A 27,929-nucleotide genomic window follows, 5' to 3' on the forward strand; every position below is an offset into this window, starting at 1 on the left:
GGCCCATATGCAGGGTGCAACCTAGCAGTGTCTAGTAGAGGACCTGTCACCAGAGCACACTGGATCCGCTCCCCCAACTCTCCCCGAGGACGTGGAGGAAGGCATGAAGAAGCTGTCTGGTGCTTTTCTTCCTCAGCTGTTCCTCCAGCCTCATGCATGATCGTGCCCCACCACACACACACACCCGCCATCCCAGCACTGGAAGAAGCAGTGCACAGTGGCAGACCACAGCCTTTATTTCTTTATTGGCAACATTCTCAAGCTTCCTCCCAATGTCCTTTCAACTACTTGGCCTTGGATCTGCTCTTCTCTCCGTATTTCTCTTCCAGCGCTTTCTGCAAGTTCATGTTCATAGCATTCTTCCGGTGCCACCGGCCTGCAGGGAACCGGAGAGCAACCATCACAGTGGCTAGCAGCTTCCAGGGGGTACAGACCCCGGGGGTCCGTGCCCCCATGCCTCTTCAGATCCACCTCAAGGAACCCCCTCCTGCTCTGCACCTTGAGACACCCTCCCTGCCCATGGAGGAAAGAGCCGCCCCTCCCCCAGGCTTCCACCTACCCAGGTCATCCGTCTTCCTCCCGTGCCAGTGTTCCACATCCCTCACCGACTTCTCTATCACCTCGGGCGTGTAGGAAGCCTTCATGAGGCTCTTTGTCTCCTGGGGTGGGCCTGTCAGATACCATAAAGAAATCCTCAGGTCACAGAAGCTAGGCACCCTGTGCTTTATCTTAGTATCAGTTTACTCTGTGGGTGTTTGTTGTGGAGGAGAAGGGGAATGGGAGGGTTCAGTGTGGCCTCAATGTTTAGCCTCTCCCTCCGAGCTTCAGATTCTGTACATAGAAGAGGGGTGAGGTCTGCTTTCAACCTTGGGAAGATGAAGCCCATCTTTAAACTCGGCTTCCCACAAAGTCTCAGGACATGGATCAAATGTAAACCCGTTCTTGTTTCAGGCTGTAGAATGAGTGACCTTTAGCCCCTTTCCCAAGATAATCCTTGTTCCCATCTGAGCAGACTAGAACAGTCCACGCTGTGCACAACTTCATTGGTGGCGTGAACTCCTCAGCTCCCTTTTTAAGCGAGCCTGTAGTTCTCTGGCTCAAAACCCCAAACGTTTCCAAATTCCTCCTGCCAGCTAGTTTCAGAACCCCATGCTCTGTTTTAGTCGCAGCAAGGCATTCCCATCTCAGGCAGCAGCCATTGTACGGATCCGTTTCCAGTCACTGTGATAAAATGCCTGAGTCAGACAACTAAAGGGAGCAAAGAATTATTTTGGCTCACGGTTCCAGAGGTTTCAGTTCAAGGTGCCCAAGCGAATGGGGGGGGGAGCTCACCATGGCAACTGGGAAACATGGAAGGTGCCACCCACATTTAGGGTAGACCACCACCCCATGCCCACCCCAGACACACACTTAGTTGCTGTCTCTGGAAATTTCCCCCCAGACATGCCCAGAGGCCTTGTTTACTAATCTTCTAGACCTCGGTCCAACCAACGTGACGGTCAAGAACAACTGCCACACTAGGATCTGCACTGAGCCACACCAACAGCCTGCCGTGCGTGTGTGTGTGTGTGTGTGTGTGTGTAGATATACCAGGAGCTAAGAATGGTTCCAGACCAGATGCTTCCCCCAGAAGTTTGCTCATTGAATCAGCCCTCCCAGGAAGCAGATGTGACTATTGTGCCCATTTCACTGTTGGAACACTAGGGGACTGTATATCCACAGGGCTGCAGGGTTAAAGAGCCCAGTCAGGGAAGCTCCATCGTTTGACCTTACAACAAAGTGTCCTGGTGGACATCACACCAGGGAGGGGCAAGAGAGACTGAAGACAGCCTTTTACTGTCCTGAGACTGCTCAGGGGGATCATGCTATCCATTGAGGATTTGTCTGCTATGCACTTTAAAGTGTCAGAAATAACTAGAAAATGAAGAGGAACTGTAGAAAAGAGCAAAAAAAAAATCTGATAGGAGAAAACATGTAGAAGCTCATTTAAGTTTTTAAAAAGCATATGGAAAACACAAATAGAAAACACAAAGAAAGAATGGATCGACCCAACTACATCAGCAACAGAAATAAAAGCTGACTTCACTCACTGGTTACAGAGAACAGATTGTCAGAGTAAATAATTTCCAAACCTGTATTATTTAAAGCATACTTTTAAAAAAAGACACGGGGAGAGGATGAATATGAAGAAGACAGAAAAGGATACATCAGCCAAATGCCAGCTGGATGCAATTATACCAAACAAAATAGACTGCAAGTCAAAAGCAGTAGGAAAAAATAAAAATAATGGGGGCTGCCACTATGGCTCAGCAGGTACAGGTGCTTGCTGCCAAGTCTATGCCCTGAGTTCAATACCTGGGACTCATCTGATGAAAGCAGAGATCAGACTCTTGTAAATTATCCTCTGACCTTCACAGGCATGATGGGATTTGCGTGTGTCACACACACACACACACACCCTCATACACACTTAAAATCAGAGAGAGAGAGAGAGAGAGAGAGCATGGCTCATAATACATGTATATATGTGTATAGACAGAGTGTACGGGTCTAAGCTCGCTTCAGTGCAAGCATCTGAATAGATACACCAAGGTCAAGAGAGTAATTGATGAGCCTGCTACCATGGGAAGGATTTAGAGGTTTATCTTTCACTAATTAATAGATCAAGCAAAGAGTGCTAATGAAGACTGGCAGGGTTTGTGCAGAAGCCATTAGCAGGCCTCTCCTATTAGGCAAACATAAAGTCTCAAGCCGAAAGAGGATTTGCAAGCTCATGAGGACATCTGCCAGAACAGCCATGAGTTGGGCTGCACAGCAGGTCCCACCAACGTCTAAGGCTGCACTCTCTGAGGACGATGCCAGCAAGCTAGAAATCACTCAGAAAGGCAAATAAATGTGCAAGTTTGGTATCTACTACTTGTAAGGTTGGTGAAACAGGATAAATTAGAGGTTTGGTGGTCCGAAGCCCTCAGCTGTGATGACAGCCGGGGATCAAAGCCAGCTGAGACACAAGCCTTTGGACAGAACTTGAAAGCATGCCCTAGGTGATGCTGTGAAATGGTCAGATTTGGGGCTTGTGGGGTGATGACCAGCATCCTTTAAAAGGATTACTTTGGCTTTTTAGATTCCCCAAGGCAGAGACTTGCCTGCCTCTCACCTCTCAGAATAAATCTAATTAGATGGCATTAGAGTTTGCTTCAGAAACTCTTGCATTGCCTCAGAGTCTGGAGGAAACCACCACAAAACAAAAGGCTTTGGCCTGTGCTGATGTATCAGTGCACACATGGGCCAACTGTATGGCCGAAGGCCTTAGAAAGGGGTGTAACCCCAAGGCACTGATGAGTCTTATGCCCAGGCTTTCAGAGGGTGGGTGGGCAGGCACCAACTAGAGCAGCACCAAGAACATCTCCAAACTCCAGCCAGCAGGGGTTGGGGCATGAGGTTGACAGCAGAACATACCACAGGGCTTGGTTTCAAACCCCTGCCACCCTTCAGCCGACAGCAGCAGAATGACTGGAGGCCTTTAGGGCAACACACACACATACACACACCACCTCAGAATGCTGGCTCTGGAAGCGGAAGCTCTAGCCAGTTCAAGGTAAAGCCAGACCCAATACTTTCCCTTGCTCTGGACCATTCATCTGTAATAGCCACACAATTCCAGTTCAGTGTGTGTGTGTGTGTGTGTGTGTGTGTGTGTGTGTGTGTGTGTGTGTGTGTCTGTCTGTCTGTTGTTTGTGTGTGTGTCTGTGTAAGTATGCATGGGGGTGCGGGGAGGCAGGGTTATACATGTGTCTGTTTATACTTGGAGGCCAAAGGACCATCTTGGTAGGATGTCACGGACCTTATTGGTGGTGTTGCAGGAAGGATGGTGCATGTTCCCAGACAACTTCCAATAGCTCAGTGACCACAGTGGAATCTGAGATGTTAGAATAGAGAGGCCCCAGAGTGCCTCTTGTATGTGGAAACTTGAGGGCAGACACCTATGGGTCCCTGGGGAAGATGGCGCTCTTTGGGAGATAAATACTCCACACAAAGGAATGAAAAAAGAATCCTTCTTACTGCAGACAGAAGTGGATTTGAGGAGGATTAAGGGCTTAAAGCAAGCCTGAGAAAGCAGACAGGATTATACTCATGACTCAGCATATCCTGCCCTCCACCTTGCTTCTTCTGGACGGTTCCGGAACCACAACCAGGAACCTGTTCTGCAGGCCTTTTCGGTCCACTGCTTTGAAATTAGCCCTAATCCTACTCTCACACCCAAATCCATTCTTCAGCCTGTCCTTTCTGATCAAATGCTCCACCTCACACAAATGCCCTGACCTTTGTGCCTAAGGCCATGGGGACCCAGCCCTCCAGAGTTGCCACATGGCACACTGTACCATCCAGATGTGCAGTGGGCCAGCACAGTAACTTAGACCAAGTACTCTAGTGTGAGCCTGAAATGTCTTCCAAAGGGCCCATGTCAAGTGCTTAGTCCTCCTGTTCGGTACTATTGGAAGATAGTTGAAACCAAGGTAGGGTCTACTGAGAGACTTCAGGTCACAGGGAATGGAGGAGGAGCCCCGATGAGATAATAGGACCTTGACTTCTTCTTTCTCTGTTTTTGCTTCTGAATCATGAAGTGAATGGCTTCCCTCCATCTCACACTCCCTGCTGTGACATCCTGCCTCACCAAAGCCCCCAGAGGGAAGAAGCCAATTGATCACCTTTATGTGACCTTCAAAACCACAAGGCCTAGTAACGCTTTCCTCTCTTTGCGGTTTTGATTTGTATTTGCTACTTTGAAAAAAGACTTTATTCTTATCACCAAGGCTAACCTGGTGCTCACTAGGTAGCCCAGGCTGTCCTCAAGCTCACCGTAATCCTCCTGCCTCTGCCTCTCTGCCCCTCTGCCCCTCTGCCCCTCTGCCCCTCTGCCCCTCTGCCCCTCTGCCCCTCTGCCCCTCTGCCCCTCTGCCCCTCTGCCCCTCTGCCCCTCTGCGCCTCTGCCCCTCTGCGCCTCTGCGCCTCTGCGCCTCTGCGCCTCTGCGCCTCTGCGCCTCTGCGCCTCTGCGCCTCTGCGCCTCTGCCCCTCTGCCCCTCTGCCCCTCTGCGCCTCTGCCCCTCTGCGCCTCTGCCCCTCTGCGCCTCTGCGCCTCTGCGCCTCTGCGCCTCTGCGCCTCTGCGCCTCTGCGCCTCTGCGCCTCTGCGCCTCTGCGCCTCTGCGCCTCTGCGCCTCTGCGCCTCTGCGCCTCTGCGCCTCTGCGCCTCTGCGCCTCTGCGCCTCTGCGCCTCTGCGCCTCTGCGCCTCTGCCTCTGCCTCTGCCTCTGCCTCCTGAGTGCTGGGATTACAGGCATGTATCACTGCATCTAGCTAACCTTTTTATAAGTTGATTATCCTGGGCATTTATGTGGCAATAACAGAAGGCTAACAAGCACATCAGGCTGCAGTCATCGGTTCCTCCTTCAGTCCTTCCTCATTACTGTCCCAGTGTCTACCCTATCTGGTCTCACAGATCCCCAGTGTCTTTCTCCACACTGCACTGGAGCAAACCTTCATGCAAATTGAACAAGTCCATTCCCCTGTCTCCCACACTACCTTAGTTTCTTACTCCACCCCAGAAAAAGACTTTCTAGGATCCATGACCCAGACTGTTTTTCCTGTCTGGCTTCTCTCCCCTGCCTCAATGCAGCCACGCCTCACCTACTCCTAGCAGGGAGTGCCAAGGTGAATCCCAGGAGGTGGACCTTGACAGGGACACAGACAGTCACATGCTTAGAGTGCTGCCGGCCAAAGCCCTCATTCTGGCGTCAGTCTCCCAGTGCAGGCTGCTCCAGTCTAGTGTCAAGATACCATTTACATGCCAGTCAGTTCAGGAAAATCCAACAATGGACCCTTGTGAGCCTTGGGAGTTGGCGGAGGCTGGTTCCTGCTCTCCCTTGGCACACACACTTCCACCGCCTAGGCCGCATGAGGGGAGCTATGGTTCCCTAAAAGCAATATCCTTTTATGCTCATGCACGTAGTTTATAGTGTAGAGTAGGTAAGAACTCTTTGGTGACCAGTGTGGAACAGGGAAAGGAGAATCCCAGTCTCCGAGAAAGAGGAGTTTGATCCAATCTAGCTTCCCTCCCCCAGCCAGTGACAAAGAGCCCTCAGGCTCAAAGAAAAACCCAGAAAGGCTTCCATTGTGAGTCTGGTTCCTGGGGTGACAGGGACCCAAAGCCAGGGAAAGGAGGTCTTGCCAGACAGACCCTGGGAGCACTGAAGACAGCTGGAGGGAGGAGGGCCAGTTAAAGTGGACTTTAGACAGTGAAGCTGAGTTGAAAAGGGTGCAAAGAGAAGCAGCTCCTGCAACGCACTCTGTACCCCCAAATCCTAGAGAGAAGACCTGGGAATCCTGTTACCCCTAGGGACCACCACTGTGAGTCCTGCCTCTCATCGTGGGTCTTGCTCTTGGCTGCAAGCCCAGCTGTGACACAAAGCCCATGGCACTCATGAACCAAACAGGACTGGCCGGGCCAAGTTATCCTTCTAGAAATGGGCACCTCTTCATCCCACATTTTCCGCAGGTGATGTCACCATCGAGCTCCAGGGAAGGAAAAAACAAACAAAAAACAAATGACCTGTCACCCTACTGTCCTGGAATCCTGCCCATAGCAGTAAGGACCACTTTGTCTTTATCAACCCAGTTGCACAAGGAAGAGACAGAGGTTCAGAGAGCTGAGGCCTCCTGTTCACAGTCGTCCCCAGCCACTAGTGAGTGACCAAGCTGACCTTTGAACCCAATAAAGCTGCTCTTGTCACCATCAACAAAGGTGTCAGAGGTCTGGAGTACCTAGGCCTCCTGTTTGCAGACTAGAAAACCATAGGTGTCTAGTGAGGGAGGGCCTCACTGTAACCTGCATGTGAAGTCACACCTGCCAGGGACTAGATGATTCTGGTATTCCCACAGGGCACGTCAGCAAGGAGGATGCCTTGGGTGCTTGTAAAGTTGATGTCTGTAGGATTGTGCCTTTGGGCCTTAAGATACAGAATCCCCAAAGACCTCTGGTGCCCAATGTCCAGGGGACCGAGCATGCTTTACAACCCCACCCTTGCCTTTTAACCTGACCTTGAAACAAGTTGGATCGCATGTGGTAGCCCAGGTCATAGTAGTCTGAGAAAATGGAGGAGGCTTGCATGGGGCTCTGGGTCCTGCTAGGCCATGAGCTTGGCCTCTTCTGGCCCTCAAACATTTCACCAATGGCCTGTCGAGCCTGATGGGGGAGGCAAGGACAAGAGACAAAGTGACCAGGAGGGTTAAGTGAATGTCCTCTCCTTCCTACCCTGCCTTCCTCTCTGCAGGCTGCAGCCCCCAGGGCCAGTTCTATACCTCCCCCATCCAGTCTCTCCTCCCAGTGGGCAAAGACATGAGCGGACAGCAATGATCCTATACATGTTGAGCTCCTACTGTATACATCATCAGAAAGAGGCTCTTTATAAGCTGAGTCTGTCCCCACCATTGTAGAGTTGAGGAAACAGGACTTCAAGAGGCCAGACTTCCCCAGTTTACACAGTTGAGGAACCCTAGAGCCCCAACTTGCTGCCTAATACTAAGACATCCCATAAATCAAACTTCTTAGTTGACACTGAGACCAGCTTCTTTCTCATACCAGGAAGGAAACTGAGACCCACAAGGTTAAGGCTGGGCCTATGAAGCAGGAAACCATGAGATCAGTTTTGACATAGAGCAGGCTCTTGACTTTGGCAGGTCTTGGGACCCTCTAGGCTTCTATTTTCCTACTTGTAACACAGGGGTGGAAGGTAGACCTGAGAGCCTTGAAAGAAGCAGGTCTAACAGTATAAGGACCTTTTGTAAGAATGGGTTTTGAATCCTCATTAAAAGCCTCTAAGGACAACCTTCCTTCCCACGTCGTCTCCCGAGTGAGTCCCTGGCTTTGTCACCTGATCCTCAGAGATCAGTTGGTCCACCATCTTGCTCCCAAATTTGTGGCGGATGTTCTCAGGAATGACGCTGTCCTTCTTGCTCAGAGGCACTGTCCTCTGCTCTGGGGACCTGGAGTCTTGGCCTTCCTCCCCGACACATCCCTCTCGGAAGGTCTCCCTGGCATCTCTCGAGCTGGATCTGGATGCCCCCTTCTTCAGGTCCTCAGGATGGGAGTTCATAGCCAGAGAAGTCCTGCAGGTAGGAGTTGGTGGTAGAGGTGGAGTCTCCAGGTAGCCCTGGCCCAGGGAGCTGCCTAAGGGGCTCTGGGAGAGCCTTGCATGGTACTTAAATTTGGAGTTGTCCAAGGAGCTATGGTTAGCTCTGAAGGAGTTCATGTCCTGCTGGCCCTCCTTGTCGTTCGGGTGTGTCCTTGTCAACGTGGTTGTACCTGGGCAGGGAGTAAGATGGAGGGTGAGAGGTCAGAGGGCACAAGATGGCGTGGGAAGCAGATGCAGGGCAGGTGACAGGTGGACCAATGGGAGAGAAAAATAGACAAAAACCAGAGAGCCAGACCCAGACTACAGGGCAGAGCACAGGTACCGCAGGATCCCAAGGCAGGGCACAAAAGCAGAGGAGACAGAGGGACATCAGTGGGCAGACCTCCACAGCACAGAGTTGTCCCCACAAGGCTATGACCAAAGGGACTGTGACCCAGGCTTGTCCGAAATGCACAGTCTTGAGCGAGCGATCCAGCCTCTCTGAGCTTTAGTGCTCCCTGGCACACTCGGGTCAGCTCCCTTGCTCCCTTGGAGCCTCAACAAACCATAAAGATGAGTCCACTAGGCATGGGGGTGGCAGGGGTGGCTCTTGGCTTGGCCAAATTTCAGGTTGGCAAAGTGCCTGAACGGGCTCTTTGCTCCTTGTCCCCCATGTCTTCTGCCTTCCATTCCAGTCACCTTCCTGGATCTTGGGGTTCCCCTTCTTGTTCCCACATGCATTACCCCCAGACTCTGTCCTCAGCTTAGGGCTTTCCACTCTGTCATCCCTGGCTCAGACAAGGGACTGACGCCTCATCCCCTGGTTACCCTGAGTCACTTCACCTCTCAGCATCACCCAGGCTGGCCTATGACCTGTTGAGGCCGTCCCTTCCATTTTACAAATTTTTTAATTGTTTAACCTTTATTTTTATTTTTATTATGTATAAGGGTGTTCTCCCTGCATCTAAGACCAGGCACCACACGCCCACAGAGGTCAGAAGAGAGTGTTGGATTCCCAGAGATTGGAGTCACAGACAGTTGCGAGCCATCATGAGGGTACTGGGAATCAAACCTGGGTCTTCTGGAAAAGCAGCTATGGCTCTTGATTCCTGAGCCATCTTTTCCACCATCCACCACCCTCCCTTTTTTTGAAAGTCAAATCAGTTTATTTCTTCCAGTACAGACCAACACACACACACACACACACACACACACACACACACACACACATACACACAAACACCTCCTGTCGCACCGGCCCCAAGATGGTTTAGGCCAGTTCCCTGCTCAGCACTATGCACAGTCCAACCTCACTGACCTGGATTTCCCCTTTCTACCTCAGCTGTAAGCTCCACAGTGCCTCCTTCCTCCCCATAGATAAGGGAAGAGGGTCACACAGGTGAAGTCTATGGAGGGGGCCAGTTTCAGGCTTTCCATGATCCCTAGATCATTTGAGTCCCTCAGTAAAGGAGATAGATGTCTACACAATATCAAACCCCAAGGAATAAAAACGTCTCATCCAAGCCAAGATGCCAGTCTCCTCTAATCTGACTGCAGGCTGAATTGATGGCCCTGAATTTGGCTAAGCAGGAGTGCTTTCTCTAAGCAACATGGTGGTGCCTATTCCAGTGCACCTGCTGTGCACGAGAGTCCTCGTGGCCCTCACAGCCTGCCCTTACTCTCAGCTTCAGGAGTCAGCTGGAAATGTGTGGTTAGCTTGCCCCTAAATATTCCAGAAGAGTCTTCCAGTCTGCAACACTTTGTTTTGCTTTTTGTGTGTCAATGAAATCCGATTTCATGCTGCATTCTAACTTGCTTTAAACACATCCTTGCCTCTCAGGGTCCAGTCCACACCACTGATAGGGAGGGAACGTCCCTTCCTACTTCACAGACCCTGGCTACTGCCCCACTGCTCGGTGGCCACCAGTCAGGTTTTAGAACAGGCTGGTGCAAACATCAGGCTTCAGTGTTGTGACTTTCTTGCCCTGTTGAAAGGTCCTGCTCAACTGTCATGGAGGGCAGTGTCAGAATCCTCTGCCCCACTGGAAATGGTGTGGGTGCTTCACCAGGGAGAGGGTGCAGAGAAAAGAGGACTCTCTCTCCATTTCTCCCCACTTCCTCCTGCCTGTCTTATTCCACTCTTTGCCCCCTCCCCTTATCACCCACAAAAGCCAAAGGGACAAATTGTCTTCTGGAGCCAAATGGTCCTCCTTCTCTCCTAGATTCTTCCCAAAGCATAAGACAGCCAGGCAGTAGGGCCTTCAAGAACTAGGCTTCAAGAATAGAAGCAGAGGTAGGAAGAACAGATTACACAGCACTTGCCTGGTAGGCTGAAGTGTCACCTGCCCCTAGGAAGAAAATGTCTGTGCAGGAGCAAATTCACACTCCTTCCTGACCCAAGGTTCACTGGTGCCATGTACCCAGCCTGCCCTCCTGGCTGCCTCATCTGTTGAGCCATTATGAAGTAACAATAGCAGCCTAGTCTTCTGCCAGCCTTCAGGGTTAGTAGCACTTCAGGCCTGGGTGGGTCCTGGGTTCTTGGCTCAAGAGCAAAGATCGTTTACCTTTGTCCATCGGGAAACCTCCTACTTGTCTCTGTCTTCCAGAAGTGTTGAGGGTGGTGATGTTATCCCTTGGGGTCTGATATGGTGCAGGTGGGATGGGATGGAGGAAGGGGATAGATGAATGGGATGGAATGGATAGATAGGATAGGATAGGATAGGATAGGATAGGATAGGATAGGATAGGATAGGATAAATGGGATGAATGGGGTGGAATGGGTTGGGACAGGATAGGGTAGGATGAATGGGATGGATGTATGGGATGGGGAGGATGGGTTGATGTGGATGGAAGGGTGGATGGGATGAATGGGATGGATGGATGGATATATGGATAGGGTGGGTGGGATGGATGAGTGGGTTGGTGGATGGGTGTGTGGATGGATGGATGATAGATAGAATGGATGGATGAATGGGATGGATGGATGGATGGATGGATGGATGGATGGATGGATGGATAGAATGGGTGGAATGGATGGATGGATGGATGATGGATAAAATGGATGGATGGATGGATGGATATCTGCCTGCCTGCATCTGGCCTTCTAAAATCTCATTGCATCTCTGATCATCCCTTTGCCAGCCACGTGAGTAGAGGAAGCAAGCCCCACTTTGTTTACTACTCTGAACATGGAAGGACCATGAACAGCGTTTTCTGACTTTGGCCTTTTTATCAAAATGCCCCTCATGCTCACTCAAAACAGATTCCTGTGTTCGAATTCTCAGGAAAGACTTAAGCTCTGGGGTGGCTCCAATCACTGGGAAGCTTGTGGCAGGAATACCCTGATGCTCCCTATTGTCCTTGCCATTCCCAGCTGCCCTGGGGACCTTCCAGAGCTGTGCTAACTCGGCCACACCTGCATAAGACCCCTTTCCCTTTCCAGGCCTGCCATCTCTTGTACATACTACCCAGAGCACAGATGCACCAACCCTGCTCTATATTCCCATAGTCCTCCACTTTAGGTGCATAGAGCGCTCTCTAACAATCCAATTTTAACTCAAAGAAGCCAGAGACCAGGACCACATTAAGGTAGAGCTTCCAGGCCTGGCAGATGGAAGGCTCAGCAGTTGTTCCTGCCACTTTCCTTCTGTGCTCAGAGTACCCTGGGTGGGTCAACCCATGCCATCTAGAGGCCTCAGCAAGACCGAGGGAGATGAGGAGGTGAGCCCCACCCCACCCCACCCCAAGAAGCCAATCTGTGTAGGTAACGTTCCCATCTTCCTGTCCTACCTTGTCGGTGGCTCAGCTCCATCGCCTCTGGCTCTGGGCTCCGTAATGTCTGAGCTTGGCCCTGTAGACAAAGCAGCACATTCTGAGTGGCCTCAGGTGACAGTTTCCATAAAGGATGACATCTGAGAACTGGCCAGGGAGGCCCCAGAGATCCAGCCAGCCCTGACCAGGCACCGTGCTGCCGCTACACTGTTAGCTCATCGTTTAGCACACCCCAGACCCCAGCACCACCTGTCCTTCACCAGATGCTTCTGGCTAGCCAAGGCCAACACCTGGGCTTCCATGACCTTTCTCACATCACCATGTCACTGAGATTCTCTTGCTTCTTCCTAACCCCCCTCCCATCTCTTCCTCCTCTCTTCCAACAGCTCCAGGAGGCCCTGGCTTTATCTCTTCAAATAGAAAGTTGTCATAGAAGCATCGGCTGCTATGTTAACACTGCCATGTGGCTCTTCACAGTCATTGAATCTCGGAGGGTCTGTGCTCCTGAGCTGCCTCGGTTCCTCCCATGTGGCCCCTGTATGGGACAGCTAGAATGTGGCAGCATGAGGCAAGGGGAGCATGAAACCTCGGGCTCATGAATGCCTGGTGGAACCTCACCCCAAGCTCAGTTTACCCACGGTCGTTTACTGAAGGAAGGAGAACCTGGAAAAGGGACCCAGGACCCAAGAACATCCATTCTGCATCCTCAAATGTTCCTGCTTTTGTACCTGTGTCCCTTTTTCCTAAGGGATCCTCCTCTCATTTATATTCCCTTATTTAAAGCACATGGGATATTTCCCCCAAGTGTCTACAAAGGTAGTGATGCCACTGCAATGAAGCCTGGTCTGACATGTGAGCATCTTTGAAATATGGGAGGGACAGGAAGAAGCAGCAAGTCTGAGTCAGAAGAGTGACCTAATTTCATTTTTGTTGCTGTGACAAAACATCCTGTCAAAAGCAGTTAGGGGAGAGAGGGTTCCTCTTAGCTCACAATTCTGTATTGCAGTCCATCCTCGCAGGGGAAAGTGAAGGCGGCAGGAACTTAAAAGCAACACACATCCCACTCACAGTTAAGAGCAGAGAAAAGTAAATGGACGTGTGCTTGCTACTTGGCTCACTTTCTCCACTGTTATACAGTCCAGAACCCAAGCCCAGGGAATGGTGGCGCCCACAGTGGGCTGGGTCTTCCCACCTCAATTAACATGATCAAAACAAATCTCCCAGACACACCCAAAATCCAACCTGAACTAAAGAATCTCTCAGTGAGATTATTGTGTCAAGTTGACAGAAGTAACCATCAAAGAGGGCTCTGAGGATTGAGGCCCAGAAAGAGAGAGAGAGAGAGAGAGAGAGAGAGAGAGAGAGAGAGAGAGAGAGAGAGAGAGAGAGAGAGAGACTGGTCTAAGGTCACCCAGCAAGCTCAAATTAGGTAGGAACCAGACCAATTTTATTCTATTGAAAAGTTATTAGTCAAAATGCCTTATTAGTTTTGACTAAATTACGTGGAGCCAAGGCTCAGTTGGGGAACACTTGCCTAGAGTGCATGAGGCCCTGAGTCAATCCTCAGCACCACAAAGTAGAAATTATCATTTGACAACTGCATTTTCTGATACGACTCTCAGTGAACGCCTCACCCCCACCCCCCAATAGTGTCCACAGGCTAGTCAGTCCTTGAGAATGGTCTGGACCTAGTGACTTGTTTCTTAATCAAAACAGTGTGATGAAAGTGGTTAAATCCCTTCTGGGGTTAGATTCATGCCATTTGCCCAACTGGTACTCTCCCTGGCTCTCTTCAGTTGGCTTACTCTGACCTATGCATGAAACCATCCCATATATAAGCCATGCAGAAGGGAATGGGCAGCCTCTGGCTGGCAGTTCATGAGCAGCACAGGCCCCAGGTCACAGTGTCCTCAAAGAACCAAGGGAGGCCAGTGCCTGGAAGAACTTGAAGGTGGATCTTCCAGCTTAGGACTCTAAGAATTTGGCCCACACGACATTACATCCATGGGACCTGACCCACCACGGAACAGGCTATGGCCATCACTCAATAAACCCACATTCTTTCTCCTCAGCATATCTCTTAGGCACAAATTCTTCCACATGGGACCTTCTGAACTTGGATCTCCGTAGCCATAGAAACTGTGAGACCCTAGCTCACGACTTCTGAAAACACTTAAAAAAATTAGGACCTTTGGAAACTATCTGTGTTTATTATATATATATTATTATATATAGCACAGGTAATATATGATATGATCATATATTACCTGTGCTCTCTGATCCCGTGTTGCCTGTGCTATCTGATCATGTGTTGCATGGCAATATCTCACCAGCGTACATTTTGGTACCAAACTTGGGGTGTTGCCAGGACAAACAAGAGGTTCTGGACCAAGCAGTGGGCACACTGAGGAGGTTGGGATGCTTGGTAGGGAAAGCCTCCTGCTCATCTTGAGACCCAGATGAGCAGGAATCAAGAAATGGGTCCTGCTGTCAAGGGCACACTGGGCTGCGGGGAACCATCAGGATTTAGGGGAAGGAATCCCTTGGTATTTGGTGGTAAAAGTGCAGGTGCCCTGCTGCCTGCAGTGATGTGGAAGACGGTAGAGCTGCAAACTGAGTGGTGTGATAGAGAAGCCAGTCACACCTACGCTCAGAGTGCAAGCTGCATCCCTCTGGCAAGATGGCTCAGCAGGTAAAGGTGCTTGCCAAACAGAATTGATGACCTGAGTTCAATCCCACATTATGGAAGAAGTGAACTGACTCCCACAAGTTGTCTTTTTCTCTCCCACATGGGTATCTTCATGCACACATACATGCACATGTGTGTCTGTCTGTCTGTCTGTCTGTGTACATACAATGAAATACCTTTTAAAGAAAAACGTTCTTGTCCTTTTCATGTGCCCAAAGAGACACAAGTAGGAGATGGTTCTGGGGCCCAGGGAAACAGCACAGTTAATAACATGCTTTCTGTGTAAGCAAAAGGGGCTGAGTTCATACTCAGCACCCATGTTAAAATATCAGGAGTGGTGGTGCATAGCTGTAATCCTAGAGGTGGAGCTAGGAAGAGCCTTGGGGCTCCCTGGCTGGTCAGCGTAGCCTCATTGGTTCACAACCAGTGAGAAAAAGCAGGGTTGGTGGCACCAGAGGAGACACACCTGGAAGTTGACTTCTGGCATCCATACATAGGTGCACAGATATGCCCACACATACACATAAACATGCACACAGACAGACACACACATGTAGGTGCACATAAACACATGCACACACACACAGACACACATGTGCAAATGCATAGACACACACATACATGGACATGCACACAGACACACACATGAAAATGCACACAAACACATACACACATGCAAATGCACATACATACACACACGCACAAAAGGCTCAAAGCGCTTTCAGGCAAAGGCCAACAGCAGGACATACAACTTGTTAACATCATAGGCAAAAAAAAGAAGACCAGAACATTATTTTTAGCCACATGAAGGACTGACTCTTTAATGCAGTGGTTCTCAACCTGTGGGCCGTGACCCCTTTGCTGGTTGGCTGACTGCTTTCATAGGGGTCACCTAAGACCATCCTGCATGTCAGATAATTACATATTTTATATTTATATAGTACACACATAAATAATATATTATCTATAACCTATATTACAGTAGCAAAATTATAGTTATGAAGTAGCAACAAAAATAATTTTATGGTCGGAGGTCACCACAACGTGAGGAGCTGTATTAAAAGGTCACAGCATTAGGAACGGTGAGAACCACTATAAAGAGAGGCACACCACATAGAAAGCTCTTCAGGAAGTTTCCTCAGGCAAACAAGACACGGCTTCTGTCCAGAGTGCCCAGAGGGCTAGGCAGTGTGTTACCAAACTGTCATCAAAGCGTTACCAGCTGGGAGTGGAAGCCCATGCCAACTGTATGAAATGAGCAGACCTCACTGGACCAAATTTTTAAGACCTCACTTAGCCTGGAAGTGAATTCATGCACAGGGCTGCTGGGCTATGTACAGGAGGGGAATGGCTTCCTGCCTTGCAGCCGGCACCAGGGCCATCCAGCGTCTGACGAGGGGCTCAGAATCACTGGCGACCCATGACTGTGCATCTCCTCCATCCTTATTCTGAATAGGAGCGCCTGCAGCATCCCTTATGCCTGCTACTTCCTGGCAGCTGGTGGCTACAGGAAGGTTCCTGCTAGTGAGAACCTCACCAGAGCCTCACTGATGTCTGGACCTAATTCAGTGATTCCCCAGAGTTCTCCATTACCACATCATCCCTCAGCAGGTGAGGTGCCAGAGACCCTCATGGGGGTGCCATGTGTGAGGGACAGCTGTCTCTGGGGACCAGCTGAAAGGCTCCCAGGGAATCTCTGCTTCACAGTGTAACCCACTCCCCCTGAGGCAGGCAGGTCTAGTAGTTTGTCCAAATCAGCAGATTATTGTGGGACTCAGGAATGCCACCTCCGTGTTGTAAAGAACGGGCTCTGTCTGTGTTCACATGCTCTCTCAGACACTTCTAGCTTCCCTGGCCCTGATGGAGGCCAGTGGCCACATAGAGGGGCACCCTGCAGAGGTAGCCTCTGTCCAACAGCATATGAAGAGCTCTTCTTCTATGTAAGAAGCCTTGGGGAAAAAAGTCCTTGAGACCAAAGTCCCAGCCATACCATGAGACACTGAAACAGGACTCACCACAACTGTGGCCATTTTCCCAACCCACTGTGAGGCCATAAACACCAACATTTTAAGCTGCTAAATTCTGGGGTGATTTGTTACACAGCAAGAGCTGACTGCTACAACTCACATGAGCACCCGGTGATGATTTGGCTAGGAATTGCCCTCATAGGCTCATACATTTGAATTCTTGGTCATTAGGAAGTGTTGCTACTTGACAAGGACTAGGAAGTGTGGCCTTACTGGGGGAAGTGTGTCATGGAGGTAGGCTTTGCAGCTTCAGAAACCCAAGGCAGATCCAATCTCTTTCTCTCTTCCTGCTGCCTGCAGATCCTACAATGTAGAACTCTCAGCTACCTCTCCAGCACCGTGTCTGCCTGTATACCATCATGCTTTCTACCATGATGACAATGGACTAAATCTCTGAACTATAAAGCAGCCCCAATTAAATGCTTTCCTTTATAAGAGTTGCCATGGTCTTGGTGTCTCCTAACAGCAACAGAACAGTGACTAAAACTCAATCCCCTTAACCAGAAGATTAGTGTGTCTTCAAAAGGACCACATAGATGTCCAGGGTCTCTGTGAACTTCCCCTCTGTCATGATGGAGAAGATGGGGGTCAGAGAAGTAGGATTAGGGGTGGAGCTAAATGGAAAGGTGAGCGTCTAGCATGTGATAACTCCTGTGATCCATTGTGAGGTTGAAATCAGCACTTTCAAATTAGCTTTCTGATCCTAGCTGGTCCTCCACATCCAGTCACAACCTGCTATGCTCCTATAGCTGCCCCTCTTCGCAGAGCTACAGCCAGTTAAAGCAGTCTTCGCTGACTCACACAGAAGGTGAACTCACAGCCCATGTCACTGACCTGAAGAGCAAAGTCCTTCGAGGTGTAAGCCAAGGATGGCGGGAGATTGCGTGCAACTGCAGCCTGGGCACCTGGCACTCACGAGCAGCAGCTCTGAGTGGGAAGAAGGCAAATGAACCGCCAGGTGGTGATGGAGCCCCACCCACCTCACAGGTCTCTCTGCCTCACCTCCCCAGGTGAACCACTCTGGAGGGTCAGACAGAGTAGCACTGCTACCCAAGAGGACCAGTGGGTTACTAGGGAGCAGCATTCCAAGATGTGCATTGAAGTTGCCATGGCGACACTATGCCCAGGCCTTTGTTACCTCAGAGTAACAAAGTATCTTTGGCTGATAAGGGCCAAGATTGAAAGCACAGGGGAGTCTCTCATGTGCCACTCTCTGATACACCTTCTCAGAAATAACCATTGAGCGGCCACCAAGGTCAGGCTATCCATGTGCCAGGTTCACGGGGCTCAGATCAAGCATAAAGGACACTCTGGGAAGTATAAGCAAATTGTAAACAACATGACCAACTCTGTCTAGGGAAAGGTGGGGGCAGGGCTCCCAGAAGGGCCATTTGAGCTGGATCTTGATGTATGCATAGAAGCTCACTGGTTTAGAAGAGACAAAACAGGAGAGGTATGAGGGTGTTTAGGAGCTCAAGTGTGGTTCGGAGTAATGAATCCTCAGTATCTGTGCTGGATGGTGGGAATCAGGGAATAGATTTTAAAGCATGGGTGTGATAGTGAGGGTCCTGTCCACCTGAAACTACAGGGCTGGCTGCAGACAAGCTCAATAAAGCTGGGGTTTCTCCATGGTGGGGTGGAGACAGAACCATGAGTGTGAACACTACTAGCTCTGCTGCCCAGCGGGTACAGGTGGGCATCTCTCAGCATCTCCTCAGAAGACAGCGATACTCAGCCAGGTCTGGGATCCATGGGGCCTGGTATTTGTTAGATAAGCACTCTTTCACTTATGAGGCCCAGGCCATCCTTAAAGACATGAGACTCTTGCCTCAGCCTCCAGTGTGCTGGGATGACCGGTATGTGCAAACTCAACAGGTGGGCAGCTTGCCCCACACTCTTCAGGGATCTTACTGTGGGAAGAGCTGGCCCCGTGAGACCCTGACTTAGAGTGTTTCTCCCTGGAAGGTAAAGCCCCTGGATGTTCCCCAAGCTTGTTTTCCCTGATCTCTAAAAATACAACTAGAAAGAAGCTCTTTGTTCTCTATAGCCAGCAAAAAGCCTTTTTGTTTCTATACTGTACAACCAGAGATGCCTGCCTTCCTGTGCCGAGGACACGGAGATAAAAATTCAGAAAGAACTCACTCCCCACTCCTGCCTTGTAAATTTCACCCAGGACACCCCAAGAGAAGAACTCTTCCCAACTCCTCCCAACTCTCCTCCCAACTCCTCAGCTAGCTGTTAAAAGCCCCCTACTGTCACAGCTCTGCTAGGGTCGAACTCCCCTTCCCTGCACAGCAGAGGGACTTTGTCCTCAGCTAGCTGATAATAAAACCTCTTGCAGTTTGCATCAGGTGTGGTTTTCTCTCGAGATGCTTGGGTGTTGGCCAGCTCATCCTGGAACTTGAGCGGAGGCCCAGCATGGGGGGGGGGTGTCTTACAGCCCCACCCTTGAACTTAGCAGTTTATTCTGTATTACTGCTAACCCACAGTTGTGGGAGCAGACACCTTAAGAATGGCTACCCAGCATCTCAGAAGGCTATAATGGAGGTGCTGGCTACGGCCAGTGGGGCTCATCTTGAGACTGCCTTGGGGACGAATATGCCTGCAGGTATACATGGCTGTTGGTGGGACATTTCTTTGTGTTCTACTGGATTATAAGGGCCCCACTAGCTTCTCGGCCCCTCACTGTGTGAGCCTCCCCACACACTTCACCAAAGCCTGAAAAGAAATAGACATCAGCCTTGTTATGTGGAGTCCTGGGAGTGGCTTCCCACCCACTTTGCCTTGTTTTGTTGGCTATAAACAAGTCACACATCCAGACCTCATTCTAAGGGAACAGGAAGGCACATACCACAGAAGGCCACATTGGACCCTGTGAGTCAAATCCCCTTGAAGACTTCTCTCAGCCCCATAGCCATAGGTCCCTGCCAAACCTGTCCCAAATGGCATCCTCTCCCTGTTCAAAACCTCCCTGTACCAGCCCATCTTAACTAGAGTAAAGGCCAGAGTCATCCTCTTGACCCGAAGAGCCCTAGTTAACATGTTCCCTTTCCTCTGCCATGGATCCTTGCATTCTGCTGATTCGACCACGGCTCCAGCTATGCACAGTGGCCTCAGGGTCTCTGTACTGTCCTCCCTATGAGCCAGTGTCTCCTTTCCCCAGATGCCCTCAGGGGCCTGCTGCAGGACTTCTTTCTGTTCACCTCCCAGACTCTGTTCCTGCCTTGAGATTATGCTGAGAGAGCAATTGAGGTGAGAAATTGAGGTGGGAAAAGCAGGAGAAGGCTACTTGTCCTTCTGCCCCAAAGATGCTTGGGCCCATCCAGGTTCCAAGAGGGGTAAGCCAGTGTGAGGAGGAGAAAGGCCTGGCCTGCAGCCTCAGAGCCCCGCCCCAGCATCTCCTGAGCCCCTTTTGCCCCAGCACTGGGTGGGGCTACCTTCCTAATATGATCTTAGCCCTCCAGATCCCCCTTTCACTCTGGAAGGCTGGACAGGAAAGACCCAGACTCTCCAGAAGAGACTGAATTTCACCCCACAGTCTCAAAGCTTGTTTTTGGAGAACTTAAAACGCGTCAACAATGACCTGTCTGCTCTCTTTCTTCCCCCCTCTCTCCACGTGGCCATGGCCAGCCTCTCTCCCTCTCTCTACCTTCTCTATTTCTCCCTGCTTTTCTACAATAAAGTTCTAAAACCACAAAAAAAAATGCCATCTGCCTCTTCATGAAATGCTCACCTATGGCAGCTTGCTGCTGCCAGGCTTGCAGACCCCCTCCACGGCTGCCTCACCCTCCATCATCCCCAGAGAGTCTATTCAGAGGCAGCAAGGGAGTCAAGGCCAAGACCATCTCCCCTTTGCCCGTTTCTGAGCAGGTGTGTAGGCATTCTTTGGGCAGCATTCAGAAGGCTACTTTTTCTCTTCCTCAAGACTCACTGGGCATGGAGCAGATAGCCAGCTGAAGGCTCAGGACTGGGCTAGCTTCTACTTCATCTCTCTCTTTCTCTCTCTCTGCCTTCCTCGTTCTCCTTCCTATGTCCTCTCAGGTACTCTCAGTATCCTCTATCATCCCTGACTAGTGCTACCTGACAAAATTGAAACAATGTTTGTGAGTCTCAAGAGGTAAATAGAGGTCACGTGTCTGGAAGAACAAAAATTTGAAAGTCCTGTGCTCCCTCTACAGCAGTACAACACGGAGTCAAAAGTCAAAAGTGCTGGGGAGGGCCCTGAGACCAGCAGAGTTGCAGATTGTCTTACCCTGGGGTAAGTCTGGAAGCTGTGCAGAGCTCCAGGGATGCAGCTTCTGTGAATTGTCCCCCACAGTGGGGTGGGCTATGGTGACACACCTGCTTCTGAGTTATCCCTAATGAGTGACCATTTACACTTGCTACCCTGAATAACTCCAGTAAAAACTTCTTGGTTCAACAAGTTGTACCTTGGCTTGAGACATCCCACCCCCTCAAACAAGACAAAACGAACAAAAGAAAAGCACATCTGTAGGAAATGTTTCAATTCTGAAACATAGTTTCAATTCTGTCTGGTAACCATGCTTTGGTCTGTCCCGGATTCCCTTTCTGGGGTGAGTAGATGTGTGTATTATCTTAGGAAAAGTCTGCCACACAATGCAGGAGAGGGCCAGGCGTCTTCTGTGTGGCCTTCATGGTTGAAGGTTGGCAAAGGTACAGGGCAGTGTGGAACCCGGGCAAGGAGGCAGACACACTTCTGAGAAAAGGCACTTTATTCCAATGTAGAGGGAGGGAGGGAGGGAGGCACCAAGAGCAATTCTAAAACCCTGTCAATATCCGTAGCCTAAAAGGTGAACCTACAGCAGGTCACACCAACCTCCCTGAAGGGAACTGGCTGGATTGGGTGGGCAGAGGAGGAGGCTGCACACACTCAGGCCTTCCCACTCTTCCCCTGGGACACACGGGTCTCTGGGGGTGCCCTGCGGAACCACTCTGACCAGGAGCCATCGTAAACAGCCACATCGGGTTTGCCACAAAGGTAGGCAGCCAGGGCAACGTGACAGGCAGTGACCCCCTTGCGGCACGTGGCAATGAGGGGCTGTGAGAGGTCCACCTTCTTGTCCTGGAATATGGCACGCAGCTCCTCTGGGCTCTTCTCGAAGCCATCTTTCGTCAGGAAGTCCATGAAGGGCATGTTGACTGAGCCACGGATGTGGCCCGAGTCTAGTCCTGGGCAGTAATAGAGAATATGAATTAGGGGAGGCATGGAAGGTGGAAACTAGAGGATCTGGGGGCCATCACCAAAAGAAGTAATGTCTTTGCTCTCTTGGCAACTCAATTTCTTGCTGGCTCTGCTTATCGTCAACACTCAAACTGTAAGACCCAAGCCTGCCGCCCCTGTCCCAAGATCTGTCTTGATGGAAGGATGTTCCAAGTCACTTCTTCTTGAGAGGACATCTGTGTGCATTGCAGGCCCTCCTAGTTTGTCCCCTAGTCTTCTGGGAATTACCTCTGCCTTCTGTACTTTGTGTTTTCTCACCTGTGAAATGGGTTCAGTAGTACACATCTATGTCCCAGGATTACTGGGGAAAGCAGACGGGGTGAATTTACATAGACTCTATTCAATTTGATGCTGCCAGGGACATGGCGGACAGAAACTTTGTGCCCCCACTTCCCCAGGCAGCCGTTTGCAAGAGAGCCAAAGCTGCCTAGCTTTGTGAGTCGTTAAAGAAGCTCTCCTGTGAATTTATTTTACAATTGAAAATGCTGAGGTGCACTGACATGAAATGTCTCAGCTAAAGACACAGAGGACAGGCCGACCCAGGACCACACCCAGTCATGTTTCTGTGAGGCACATAGTTGTGAAAACAGAAGGGGATCTCCTATCAGGTACGTGTTCAAATCCCATCTCATCCATTTACTACACTGATTTTCAGCCACCTCTGCACCTCAGTGTCCCCATGGGGAGTGAATGCCCCTGGGCAAGGGCAAATGACATGGATAATATTGAATCCGAATGATGCCTGCCCCCATGCTGTGGTCCCTCTAGTGACAGTGGTTGTTCAGCTCCCTCCACGCACGCGCACCTCTGAAGTGTAAGCATAGCACAGCAGAGGGGAGGCAGGACACACCCAGTGTGGCTTTGGAAAAGTCAGAGTGGGCGGTCACTCACAGCTGTTGTCCTTGCATGCTGGAGGCTGAGGCAGGAGGATCCATAGTTAGAGGCCAGCCTGGTCTATATAGTGAGCTACAGGTCAGTCTGGGCTATTGAGTGAGACCTCATGTGAAAACATCAAACTGATAAAAACGGAAACAGTGGAGAGGGGCCATGGCTGCCTGGTGGCACCCAAAGGACCCACGCTCTGTCAGTCCCTTCATGCTCAGTCACTTCTTTCTTCCCTGGGCACCTGCACCCCTCCACTGACAGTACTGAGAGTACGGCCCACGCCAGAACTGCCTCCATCTTTTTCAGGTTCCCCAAGTCCCCACCAAGCCATTACACTTGGACCATGGGGCAAGATGGAAACAGCATAGTGGGTGTGGTAGGAAGCAGAGGAATGGGGCTTACAGCGAATACTCGTCGGGTACATGCAGCAACATGGAAACCCTGTCAATCCAAAGAAGATTCTAGAATCACTATCACAAGCAGTCCCCTGACTGAACACATGTCCCTGCTTGCATAATACAGTGTGACATCTAGACACGTCTTCCTGCTGTGACCTGAAACCAGTTCTGTGTAACCCTGCCAGTGAGGAGCAGCTGGCCTGTGGATATTAACTCTCAGGATACAGCAGTTTCCTGCAGGCACTGTAGGGAGCGATCATTTGCACCAAGCCTCTGAGGGCTGTTTTCTTCTTGTCGGTGACATAACCAACTTTGGTGCTGTCTTGAGTCTATAAAGGGGGCCTTGTCTAAGTAAGGATGAAGCTAAAGACACTGAGAAGCCTTGGCACCAGCCAGAGGAGGTAGCAATGGCCACTGTGCTAGGAAGGCCCAGGGTCTGTCTGTCTGTCTGTTTGTCTGTCTGTCTGTGGGTGAAAGGGTCAAGGAGCACATGGATGTCAGAGGACCACCTAGGCTGATGTTCATGCCCCTGGAACTTGCTGTTTTAGTAAGGCTGGTTGCAGCGAGTCCCAGAGATCTGCCCATCTCTGCCTCCCCCAGTGCTGGAGTCCTGAGCAATAGTCACTAAGTGGATTGGAGGATCTAACTCAGGTCCTCATGGTCACGAGGCAAGCAGTTTCCACACTGAGCCACCTCCCCAGCCTCTGCCTGGGGACTTTACAGAAACAGAAGTCACAGCCTTTGTGCAGAGGGACAGCCAGGGATCCCATGGGCCCAGGCCAGAGAACTCTGGAACACTGCCAACCAGAGGACGGCCTTGCAGCTAGAAGCAGGCTTCTCCTCCCCTCTGCAGCCAGCACCCCAAAAGTGGGTTCTATAGAGAATTATATCTCCCTCGTTCCTCACAAAACTGAAGAGACTTTCCTCCCAGATCTAATGGGGATTCCAGGCACAGAGAGATTTGATAACTTCCCTCATAACAGAGGCATGGGAAATCAAGTCAGACTCCAAAGCCTATGGTTTTTAGTCATTATGAGCTCCCCTAGAAAAGAAGGCTGGGGTAAGGTATTACCGAGCTGACTTCTGGTGTCCCCCAATAGCCTAGAAGTCTAGGAACGTGTGTTCCAGGCTTGGCTTAGTAGCTTTCATTCAAGTCAGGAGGCACGTTAAGAGCCCTCAGGGCATGGATGGGCACGGTTGTTGGAGCCCAGGAAAACCTGTTTGGACCTTCCTGGCTTTCATCCCAAAGATAGGGAATCCAATCCCAAAGGCACCCTGGCTGTGGCCCAAAAGGCGGGGCCCTAGGCAGAGGGGTTCCTCCTTCGTACATAGCAACCACATGGAGTGGTGACCTCTCCTGCCTCTGTCCTCATGTTTGCTCACTCCACTCTCCACGGCAGCTTTAGGCAAGCCTTACTTTGGGGCCTGCAGACCTCAGTAGAGTGGGGCCAGAGCCTCTACAAGACTACTGAAGATTCTAGAAGCAAGGGGTCTGCAAATCAAAGTCCTCAGCATGGACCAGTACCCTCCTCTCTCCTCCTCCTCACCCACCCCTAGGTGAAATAACAAGGTCACAGGTACCCAGGCTCAACAACTGAGAAATGAGTGCCACCGGGTCCAAATGCAGAATTCCCATTTTATAGATGAGGAAAACTGAGGCTTGGAGTTGGGAGACAACCTACTACTGGCAAAGGCCCTAGAGATCCCTGAATTCTAAGATGCCTCTCTTCTCTGTGATCCTTCCTACTTACTCTGGTTGCCCAGACTCTGGGGGCCTGACTTACATCTGTCTTTGTTTGCTAGTGTTCCTGCCTGTGTGACACACAGCTGCATCTGAATATTCTTTTTTTTATTCTGCATGCTTACTCAGGACTCTGGAAGGCGCATGAAGGCCTGAGGGGCAGGCAACTGCCCCTCCCCCCTACTCCCACTCCCACCCCCCAGGGCAGGAAGTTGCCACTGGGTCTCTGAAGACCTGCTTTTCATTTCTGCCACTCTCAGTACCTTCAGGAACACCCAGTCAAGGCCTCCCCACCCCCCACATCCCATGCTTTGTATCTGGACTGCTGAACCCGGAGGAACCTCCCCGAACCCATCCCACAGAGCAGACCATGACCTTGGTGGTGTGCATTTGTGTCCAGCAAATCCTCTCACAGAATGGGTCAAGTAGCCCCTCCCTGCCTGTCTAGATGGCCCCTGGACTTTGCCCAGTGCCGTCCCCTCCAAAGAGCCCCTGAAACAAAAGCCATGTACTGTGACAGGGCTGGGGACCTCTGCTTGTTTATCAACAACCAGGAAATGCAAGGTCAAGCAGTTGGGCTGAACCCTCCACATAAAAGTGGCTGAGCTGGAATGAGAACCCAGTCTCCCTGGCACTTCAGGGCAATCAGAAAAGGTAGGAAGAGTCAGAGAGAAGAGAGGGACCTTAGAACTCAGGCAGCCTGTGTCCCCTCTACAAGCCCCGACTTTCCTCGTCTGTAAAATGATAGGACGCTATGTCTGGGCCCCATTATCACTCATTTCTTGGTTTGCAGCCAGGAAAGCCCAATGGCCAGCTCCACTCTCCCTTCCTCCAGTTTCAGTTCCAAGAAGAAAATGGGGTTTTGAGTCAAGACCAGGAGGCATCCCAGGTTCAGAGTCTCTGGAAAGTGCCTAACAAGCATGCATCTTTCTCCTCTGACCTTCCCAGAGCCAAGCAGGCGGGAGAAATCAAAGGCCTGGAGAGAGTGAGACTGGAGCAATGCCAGCCTCTGCCAACTCCATGTGTGGCCTTGATCTACTGCTGCCTGTGTGCCAAGGCCCCCTCTGTCCAGTGGGATGAGAATTTAGTACTAAGACTGTAAAAACAGGGTTGCTGACATCAGCTGGCAGAAAGGAAGAGACAAGTTTTTGAAACTTTGTAGGCAAGTTTTGAAACTTTTTAGGCAACATTTTGAAACAAGTTAGGCAAAATGTATCCTGGAGTTAAGTCTTACTGATGAGGGAGGCAGAGAGAGAGAGAGAGAGAGAGAGAGAGAGAGAGAGAGAGAGAGAGAGAGAGGTGAGGTGGGCCAAAACTTGGGGTTGCCTCTGGTCAGGCGCCTCTAGAAAGCAGCATTTCATCTCCTGAGTTTATTTTTTCCTGACTCCTAAACTATACAGACTTCTTCAGGCTTTCTCACACATACCAAAGGGGACCCAAGGGGCCATCTTTCCAGGAATACCTAGCACAGGAGGAGCCCCTGAACCCTAGGAAATGGTGGTGGGACTGAATGGATTTATATCTGGATTTCGAACCCTGGGTTAAAACAAAATGATACCAGGTTCAAATCCAGATTCTACCACTTAACTGACCAAGTAACAATCCCCCAGTGCTTCATCTAAGTCAGGTATTTCATCCCGTCCATTTCCCTGGCTGATAGCTGCTGTAACAGACAGGTCGCAGCCACTTGCTGAGGTTATGAACTGAGGTGCCTTTCACAGACACTAGCCAGGGTCCCAGAAGAGCTCAGAAGGGCCTTGTTGATATTTGAAAGGGCTTCTGGGATGGAGAGAGTGGGAAGAGATTTGTAGACCTCTGTGCAGCCATACAAATGACTGCTTGTGGAGAGAACACCTTTTCGTACATCTACTGCATGTGGGAGCGCTGGTGCCTGGAAGTGGACCATGGATGGACAGGACCCCAGTCACCTAATAGGGGCAGCTTGTTAGCACCCGGCTATGGCACACAGGGCCCCCATGTATGAGCGCTATAAAAGACTTCAAGGTTGGCCGTACCCTCCCATTTTACAGATGGAAAGACAAGTCTACCTAGAGGGCCTGAGGGATCCAGGGGTTTTTTGATTCCCCATCCTTTTGTTGTGCAATCCTCCCAAGGGCCACTGGAACACCTACCTACTATATCCGGCTCCGGTTGTGTGCCCAGGTACCGTCCTTGGGCCCGAGAGTCCACCAGCTGGAACCTTTTAGACTGGAGATTCTCTAGGACCTGCTCATAGGTCTTGAGCAGGGAGAGATTCAGTGTGGCTTTGAAAACGGCTGGCTCTGGCCTCGAGGGCTCAGATGTCACCGGGTGGCCCTCCTTCAGCCAGTTCCGGAAGCCACCATTGAGCACTGACACTGTGCGGTGGCCAAACACACGAAACATCCACCAGACTCTGGGTGCATAGAAGCTGCCCAGGTCATCTCCATCGTATACCACCACATGTGTGTCGTTGCTTATGCCCAGGTTGCCCACATAGTCCCCAAAGTGGGCCTCACTGGGCAGCATCATCTCATAAGGCGAAGTCGTGTCCCGGCATTCCTCTATATCAAAGAAGGACGCGCCAGGCACGTGTCGCTCCTGGTACTCTTTGCGTGCCTGGCGGGTCCCGGGTGAGTACCAAGACGCGTCCAGCACCCGAAGGCTGGGCCCCAGGCGGCCAGACCGAATGGATTCCGCCAGCCACTTGGTGGATACCAGCGCCCGGTAGAGCACCTGATGTACCATAGTGTCAGTTCTGCGAGTCACCTGGCGCGGTTGGGAACCAGGAAAGAGACAGGCCTGAGAGGGCTGAGTGCGGTGGGCGGAGCCCAGGGGGCGGGGCTGTTGCTCCCACTACATTTTCCCAGCGTGCAATCGTAACTACACTCAGAGCCAGACTCACAGTGGGAGAGGTTGGCACATTCCCTAGGGAAAGCCTGCTCCACCCCTCCCACTTCCCCGGCGCCCTCCCTTTCTGGTGCCTAGGAGGGCAGGTGGGCGTGGCTAAGAGCTTCGGTGCATTACT

General features: G+C 50.9%; 2 protein-coding genes across 4 annotated transcripts; both read right to left on the minus strand.

The window, feature by feature from the left end:
• Positions 1 to 215: 215 nt before the first annotated feature.
• Tex33 (testis expressed 33) lies at positions 216 to 17,728 on the minus strand. 3 transcript variants are annotated; one of them, NM_028522.1, is made up of 7 exons: positions 17,659 to 17,728; positions 17,491 to 17,583; positions 11,959 to 12,019; positions 7,930 to 8,360; positions 7,097 to 7,241; positions 560 to 670; positions 216 to 376 (listed from the first exon to the last, which is right to left on the minus strand). In NM_028522.1, exons 3-7 carry the CDS (start codon positions 11,978 to 11,980, stop codon positions 285 to 287), a joined length of 801 nt encoding a protein of 266 aa, NP_082798.1. In that variant the 5' UTR covers positions 11,981 to 12,019; positions 17,491 to 17,583; positions 17,659 to 17,728; the 3' UTR covers positions 216 to 284. The 3 variants fall into 3 exon arrangements, with proteins under 3 accessions (NP_082798.1, NP_001157084.1, NP_001157085.1); NM_001163612.2 differs by having other exon boundaries at positions 17,491 to 17,728; NM_001163613.1 differs by lacking the exons at positions 11,959 to 12,019; positions 17,491 to 17,583; positions 17,659 to 17,728 and adding an exon at positions 10,492 to 10,585.
• Positions 17,729 to 21,371: 3,643 nt separating this feature from the next.
• Tst (thiosulfate sulfurtransferase, mitochondrial) lies at positions 21,372 to 27,681 on the minus strand. Its single transcript, NM_009437.5, has 2 exons — positions 27,055 to 27,681; positions 21,372 to 21,846 (listed from the first exon to the last, which is right to left on the minus strand). Exons 1-2 carry the CDS (start codon positions 27,647 to 27,649, stop codon positions 21,548 to 21,550), a joined length of 894 nt encoding a protein of 297 aa, NP_033463.1. The 5' UTR covers positions 27,650 to 27,681; the 3' UTR covers positions 21,372 to 21,547.
• Between the last annotated feature and the right edge of the window lie 248 nt (positions 27,682 to 27,929).

The sequence above is a fragment of the Mus musculus genome, chromosome 15 (genome assembly GCF_000001635.26).
Source record: "Mus musculus strain C57BL/6J chromosome 15, GRCm38.p6 C57BL/6J".
Classification (NCBI taxonomy): Eukaryota; Metazoa; Chordata; class Mammalia; order Rodentia; family Muridae; genus Mus; species Mus musculus.

Coding starts and splice junctions, on each gene's coding strand:
- Tst (NM_009437.5), bottom strand. CDS start 27,649: ATGGTACATCAGGTGCTCTACCGGGCGCTGGTATCCACCAAGTGGCTG. Junction 21,847..27,054: donor ACCGGAGCCGGATATAGTAG/GTAGGTGTTCCA, acceptor ATTACTGCCCAG/GACTAGACTCGGGCCACATC.
- Tex33 (NM_028522.1), bottom strand. CDS start 11,980: ATGGAGCTGAGCCACCGACAAG. Junction 8,361..11,958: donor GGAGCTGAGCCACCGACAAG/GTAGGACAGGAA, acceptor CTCCCTGCCCAG/GTACAACCACGTTGACAAGG. Junction 7,242..7,929: donor AACTGATCTCTGAGGATCAG/GTGACAAAGCCA, acceptor CTCCCCCATCAG/GCTCGACAGGCCATTGGTGA.